The sequence below is a fragment of the Octopus bimaculoides genome, chromosome 1, assembly GCF_001194135.2.
Source record: "Octopus bimaculoides isolate UCB-OBI-ISO-001 chromosome 1, ASM119413v2, whole genome shotgun sequence".
NCBI classification, from domain to species: Eukaryota; Metazoa; Mollusca; class Cephalopoda; order Octopoda; family Octopodidae; genus Octopus; species Octopus bimaculoides.
In genome coordinates this window covers 6,879,697-6,887,705 of record NC_068981.1, presented here as the reverse complement: position 1 = coordinate 6,887,705, position 8,009 = coordinate 6,879,697, and the positions used below count along the sequence as shown (strand labels likewise).

At 40.2% G+C, this 8,009-nt stretch overlaps 1 protein-coding gene across 1 annotated transcript in view; it reads left to right on the top strand.

Moving 5' to 3' along the window:
- Nucleotides 1–7,638, top strand: part of LOC106873219 (protein prickle) — a 350,713-nt gene extending 343,075 nt beyond the window's left edge. Inside the window, exon 6 of the mRNA XM_052977859.1 lies at nucleotides 4,550–7,638. Within this exon, the coding sequence (XP_052833819.1) occupies nucleotides 4,550–6,178 (1,629 nt within the window). The 3' untranslated portion in view covers nucleotides 6,179–7,638. The remainder of the gene's footprint in view (nucleotides 1–4,549) is intronic.
- The last annotated feature ends 371 nt before the right edge of the window (nucleotides 7,639–8,009 follow it).

The window sequence follows — 8,009 nt, the reverse complement described above, 5'->3', positions numbered from 1 at the left end:
TATATATATATATATATATATATATAGAGAGAGAGAGAGAGAGAGAGAGAGAGAGAGACAGTCGCAGACGCATCCATGTTCTTGTACTTAGCATATAAAAGGCTCCTAAACACAATTGTTAGGTAGATACAATGTTACGCAAGGAGTAGCCAGGCTGTATCTTTCAACTCCATGTACCATCCATCCGACAGGGATTCTCTACAGTTTCCCGCTGCCCAATTTCAACCACAAAGCTTAGGTTTTCCAGAGACTCTAAAACAAAGATCTTTAACGTGCTTCACAGTGTGTCGGGGCGGGGGGAATACGCGAACTTATAGCAAGCTTTGTCGTGCCCGCGTCTACCCTCAAATACCCAAACTCATGCACACTCTCTCACACACACACATCATATGTGTTTACATCATATGTGTGTGTGTGTATGTGAGTATATTTCAACTTGGCCTGCTTGTACGTAACGTTGCACTTTGTTATTCGTATAAAGTAAGGCTTTATCGAATGAAATTAGATGGTTCTATGGCTTGTGTCTATGATTATTAAACGAAAAGAATATTCCTGAATATTTCTGGAATTTTCTCGCATGAACACAGTATGTACAACCTCCGGGACAGCGAGATGTTTCTCTGTGCCGTTTACATGTTTCTGTGAGTCCTGACTTTGCAAAGAGTTCCTCATAACTGCTCGATGTTCATAGCGGGCGGTCAGGAGGATCGATCAGTTCTAGTCGAACGAATCGATCGTAGTACGTCTTTCTTTGAAGCCTTCTACTGATTTTATCGGTCTCTTTTTGACGGTAAGATACGGGGATGTAAACACACCAACAGCGTTTGTCAAGTGGCGGCAGAGGACAAGCATACACACACGCATATATATATATATATATATATATGCGACGGGCTTCTTTCAGATTCCGTCTACCAAATCCACTCACAAGGCTTTGGTCAGCCCGAGGCTACAGTAGAAGATACTTGACCAAGGCTCCACGCAGTGGGACTGAACCTGGACCCATATGGTTGGGAAGCAAGCTTCTTACCGCACAGCCACGTCTGTATTTATAGGTATTTATATACGCATATTCCCCACCCCTCCTCATTCTCTGTCTCTAATTAGTACAGCTGAGATCAGTTTTTACTGACATCAGAAGTTGAGTAATTTTCTACAGTCGGCCTTGCCTCGGGAGTTTCTCATCCTTGACAAGAAACGTATTCTTACACACACACACACACACACACACACACACACACACACACACACACACACACACACACACACACACACACACACACACACACTCACTCTCTCTCTCTCTCTCTATCTATCTATCTATCTATCTATCTATCTACCTACCTATCTATCTCAAACACAGATGTATAAATGTCTGAATATGCGCGAGAAGTAATGAATGGATATGTTTATATCACGTGTGTTTATTTAGACAAACACATGCACCCACACGCACGGGGTGAGAAAGAGAGAGAGAGAGAGACGAAAAGGGATACGCACTCACTCACTCACACACACACACACACACACACACATATATATACACACATGTATATATATATATATATATATATATATATATATATATACACTGATACGTGTATATACATATATGGAGGTGCATGTGTGTGTGTGTATATATACACTCACACACCGTGCGATGTTATCTCTCCTATACAACAGAGACTTTTTATTTCTTATCTTTCCGAACTCGAAAAGTAATTAGTGTATTAATATATTTTAGTCATTACACTCTGCTGTCATATTTCAGATTATATCATTGATGTAGTAATTCCACAATTTCAGTTAGAACTAAAATAGACTAATGGGCCCTTGCGTATGTTTATACATACACACGCGCGCGTGCGCGCACACACAGACACACACACAACACATGCACACATATTGTTGCCTCTCCCCCCACACACACACCTTCTTTCTAAGTAGATCTGACTTTAGCATTTAGTGCAACGCATTCTTCTGATGTAATCGAGTGTGAAGCGAAAATCGTTTGATGAAGACAGCAACGGGAAACTGCAGCAGCAGCAGCAGCAGCAGCAGCAGTAATAAATTATGTTAATGGAGAGGGGAGAGGGGTGGTGGGAGGGACACGGTAACTCGTCATGGGATGGTGTGTAAAGTGTTGCTGATGATGGCGATGACGACGATGATGATTGCTAAAAAGGTGTTGGGAGATAAACACCGAATGTCTGTATACACACATGCGCGCGCGCACATACATGCAGACAGACAGACAGACACATCTGTGTGTGTGTGCTTATATTTTATTCTTTTCCTTGCTTCAGTCATTAGACTGCGGCCATGCTGGGGCACCATCTTGAAGAATTTTAGTCGAACGGATCGGCACCAATGTTTATTCATTTTTAAGCCCGGTACTTACTCATTCGATATTTTTTGTCGAACCGCTAATGTTAGTGGGACGTAAACACAGCAACACCGGTTGCCGAGTGGCGGTGAAGAACAAACAGATACAAAGGCACACACGCGCATACGACGGGCTTCTTTCGGTTTCCGTCTACCAAATCCACTTTGGTCGACTCGAGGCTATAAAAGAAGGCACTTGACAACCGATAGAATAAGTACTAGGCTTACAAAGAATAAGTTGTGGGATCGATTTGTTCGACTAAAGGCGGTGCCCCAGCATGGCCGCGGTCAAATTACTGAAACAAGTAAAAGAATATACCTGAAGCAAACACACACACACACACACACACACACACACACACACACACACACGTACACGTATAGAAAAAGAGAGAGAAAGAAAGAGGGGATGGTGAGAGATTGCATGATGTGTCGTCCTGTGTGTAGGCGTGAACAGCCACGTGAACACGTGTCTATATAATTATGTTTACACACATTGCTGACTAATTATTCCTTATTAACTCTGTTAATTGGTACGAATTCATAATTTCTACTGCATCCTTCCTCCCCCCCTCCACCACCACCACTGATCCTTCACCCGTTTTAGAAACACCCTCCTGCTTTTTTCCGTTTCGCCTTATGAATCTGTACCAAGGCATGCAGAGTACGTCATACAACATGTATATATGCGCGGGCGGGCGTTTGGGTGTTTGCGTAGAACGTTTAGTCATGTGGTCAAAAACTATGCTGGTGCTAGTGTTACAAAGTCAACCAATCCAGATATGAACGTTTGACTGAGCCCCAAGTTTCACTTTATGTGTGTGTGTGTGTGTGTAGGAACACATTAGGAACGTGTATGTGAGTGAACGCCAGGAGACGTGTGACGGGGTGTGAATATGTACGTACGCTAAGATATACACAAAGAGATTCCTTTCTCATCGATTGGCGAACGCACATTTTATGTATTTATTTATTTACAGTGTGTAAATAATCCACAAATGTCTGTGTGTCTATTCTGGCATTTCGGTTGGACTTACAAATGCTTGGCGGTGCCCATCTCCTCTCCAAGCGTTCGGTTTCTCACTAAGCTTAGTCTACCAGCAGAAGCAATTAGTAAGGTGTGACTGAGAATGGTCCTCAAAGCCAAAAATGAGTGTCAGGTGAAAACCAGAAGTATACGTCCATCCCTAAAGATACTGCTACCTGCAATTAAGGTATCCTCTCTACCCGAACACCCAGAAGTGCTTCCAATGGTTGCTATGTATCCCGTACACAGAACACAAAACGAACTGCTTAGTCAAGCAGTCAAGAAACACGCTGGCGGACAGGATCCACTCTTTGCGCAGGTAAAAAGATAAAAGCTTGCCTTGTGCGGCCACATATCTCGCCACGATAAGAATTAAGGGAGAGTGTAAGAGAAGTGGAGACAATCCTGGTCTGGCAACATCAAAGACTGGAGAGTTCATATCATCGTGATCCTGCTACGTATGGTAGAGGACAGTGACCAGTGGCGACGGCTGACCATAAAAGCGTCAAGGGAGGCACCCCATCGACTGGTTGCATCAGTTAAGGGAATTTGATGATTACCCACAAAGAGCGGTGAATGTGTTTATTACAGTATAACGTATATATGTACGTATTTATATATGCACCGAGTATTGTGGGTGCGTGCGCACGAGTGGAAGTATGTCCAAGCGTTTATGTCATTTGCTCGTATGTTTAACCTAATACTACACCACTGCTACCTGTGAGACTTATCTCTCCTTGATTCTCAATAATCTAAATTCTCGTGTGTGTAAACTATCTTCTCCTTTATAAATGTCACGTTAAAGCGATCTCATTGCTGTCCAATCGTTAATTTATGTTCCTTCGGCCATTTTGTCATAGTAAATATTTGTCGTTGTATATTCTCTCATTGAAATGGCTGCCTAAAGATACGGACGTTGTGACGTTCTGTGCAAATCGTCATTTCTAGTCAGTTTGCAGTAATTTGACCAATTTACATATTTATGCTCTATTTCTGGGTATTGTGTACTTAATCTCCCACCGTTTCTACACACAAACACACACACACACACAGTTAGAAAGTGAAATATAGAATTAACATGATGTATATTCTTAGAGCTCCTCTCTTATTCCTATTTCTGCTTTTATTTCTTTTCAGATCATTTTTGCCGATGAATGTACAGAAGCAGAAGGTCGAAGCTGGCACATGAAACACTTCTGTTGTTTTGAATGTGATTTTCAGTTGGGTGGAACACGTTACTTCATGCGAGAAGGCCGTCCCTATTGCTGCGACTGCTTTGATAGGATGTATACCCGCTATTGTGATACGTGTGGAGATAGTATTAGTACTGAAGAGGATCAGATAATGTATGAAGGCCAGCATTGGCATGCTCTTCCTCAATGCTTTAAGTGTCACACGTGTCAAAAGTCATTACTGGGACAACGATATTTACCGAAACATGGCGTTATATATTGCTCTGCGTCGTGCAGCCGTGCGGGGTCAATGCAGACCCAGACACCCAGGAGACCCGAAGACTATTTTCATGATTTAAATCTCCAGAGTTATGCCTTGCCCCATTCCCCTCCAGCCCAACACCAAATGTCGCTGTCCATCCATGATGCATCACTGGAACCTCCATTGACCAGTGACTTCCAGCAACAATGTACGTTGGACAGCTGCGTCTCATCCGACCGCGACCAGGGCTACGCGACAAGCAGCAATAGCGAGGTATATGCCCCGCTCAGCGGGTTCGATTATGTCCGACCAGTTACACCTCACAAAGACGAAACAGATATATTTGATTACGATTTTACTCGAAACGGTTTTGTGGACTCGGTACCTGTTTGTAAGGAGCTCAGGAGAAAAAACCGTTTGTCTCAGTTCTCAATGCCAGACTTAACGAAAGATATGCCAGGTTCACCGGAAACCGAGAGGAGAGCTGCGTTCAATAACTGGAACAGAGGTCGACACGGCTCTGAACGAAATCTCGATAATCCACAGCATCATAATGACTACAAGCGACCCGAGGAGGAGAATATCTACCAAGAAATTCTATCGAATCATGTTTCTTCATATAACAGATCCAGTTCGTCGACAGAATGTTCAGTGAAAACGTGTCAAGGTGACATTTTGCAACAACACAAGCGAAACGAACGTTCTTTGACGCCAACCAGAGATTACTCGTCAATCCCATTGCCTGATGACAAGAAAATGAATCCGATATCAAGGCCGAATGACCCGCGAATTCAATATGAAATGAGGCAGCATATAATCCAACAACAACAACAACAACAGCAGCAGCAGCAAGGAATACCGCAACAGCAACATCGCCACCTTCAGCAGCAGTATCAGCTGCAACAGCAGCAGCAACAACAACAGCAGCAACAGCAACAACAGCAACAACACATGCCACTCGGCTGCCCACGGAGTCGCAGTTTCGATAGCAGGCCCATGGTCGTTCATTTTAGTGAACCACCACATCAGGGAGAATTATCAACGACGGGAGAATATAAACGAAGCCCTTCAGATCCAGCCTTATCAAGTAACAGTGACAAGTACGTCGATGGCGGTCACGCAGACGACCACTGCAGCACGTGCTCCAGTTCCAGTGACTCTGACGATTACTACTATTCTTTCGACTGTTCTAGTCGTTATGGGACGCGTATTTCCTACGTCGATGACGTCGGTATGTCCGTGTGTAGAATGGGACGTGGTGGCCGTGTGGAAGGTCGGAATGTTAGTGGTAGAAGCCATCGTGGTCGAAGCAAACACTGTGCAATATCTTAATAACAGGAATCATTCAATCTAGATTGTCCATTTTCCCTGGCATTGATAGAATGTTACGAACCTCTTAAAAAAGAAAACGACATTCGTACAATCTGCAGTCCAAATTCTTTCGCTACAACATCAACAGCAACAACAATAACAACACGAAGAAATGCGACAACTTCGACAATGATTGGTTACAGAAGTGATTAAAGAAGATTCAAGGTTGAAGATATAATACATTTAGAAGTTTTAGATAATCTGAATTGGATAAGATGTGAACTGGATTGCGTTATTGGTTAAATAGAAAAATAGAGAGGTGAGACGAAAAAAGAAAAAAAATAGAATAATTATAGAAAAAGAAGACGAATGAAAATGTCTGACAGCGAAACTGTTCGGTTAAGATGACGTTTTGACCCTTTTTCTTTTGCGGGAAGAAACGAATGAGGGGATTTCTCCTCTTGGCCGAAATAATAATAATAATAATAATAATAACGATGACAAGAAGTATGTATGTATGTGCATATACATATATGATTTCACTGTTGATGCTTGTTTAAGCCTCCAAAAATATATAAAGGCAAGAAATGTTGAAAAAAGAACCCCAGAAACTTCAGACAGGTGAGATAATGCAGTTGACAAGTAATTATTGAAAATGGATAAAAAGAGAAGAAAAAAAACAAACAACATGCGTAACTCCCATAAATGGATTTGATTGGTTCATCAGAATATATATATATATATTTCGATATAAATATATATAGATAATAAAAGCAAGTAAAATAAGCTTCGATTGAAATCTGGCCAGTAACTGCCGGATTTAATTGTTTTTTTCTTGTTTGTTGTTTTTAGTTTTCTTGTTTGTTTCTATTTCTTCTCCAGTCCCTCCCCTCAAAGCAATGTATACTCCGAGCTCCTTGTTGTTTTTGTTGATGTTGATGTTTTCCTAAGTTATTCATTATTCAAAAAAAGGAAAAAGAAAGACCATTAACCCAAATCTATCCTCTTCCTCCTCCATCTCTTCACTAGTTGATTGTTTGTTATAAATGTCTTCTGTGACACCCCCTCCTCTTATTAAACAACAAGGTACGCTAATTCACCGAGTGAACATTATAATAAACAATTACAAATAATAATTATAAAAAAAACGAATATATTGAAAAGAAAAGACATGTTTTACCCTTTTTTCGTTTATTTTTTCAAACTAGTGTACCTGGAAATATTCTGTGAAAACATTGACAAAAATATATATAAAAAAAAAAAAGAAAAACAGCAGGAAGAAGAAAATAATGAAATAGGATTTTTTTATTATTTAAAAAACAAAAAAATACTTAAAAAAAAAAACATTTTACGAAAAAAAAACAATAACATATTTTTTTGTGACTTTAATTCTCAAACGAAACGTTGGTACCAGAACCACGTCATTGAGATTCTATGCCTTCTTTATAAAGAATTACTTTAAAATTACAAAAAAAAAACAATGATGACGAGAATTTAATCCCTATCTTCCCCCTATTCTCGATAAAAAAAATAACAAAAAGAAAAGTAAATAATTTTCCATTATATTAAAATGCTGTTGCAATATTACTGTTGTCTTTAGATAAATCTCTTCAGAGAGAGAAAAACCAAACAACATGACTTGAATGCTTCCAATGTAAGAATTGTCCAATGTGCGGATTCCCAAACAAACAAGACAATTCTATATCTCTGTCTATATACATTATATTATATAACCTGCAATAATTGAACCTCTAATATATTGTGTTGTCCAATTTCATGTATATATATGCGTGTATATGTGTATATATATATATATATATATATATATATATATATATATATATATATATAT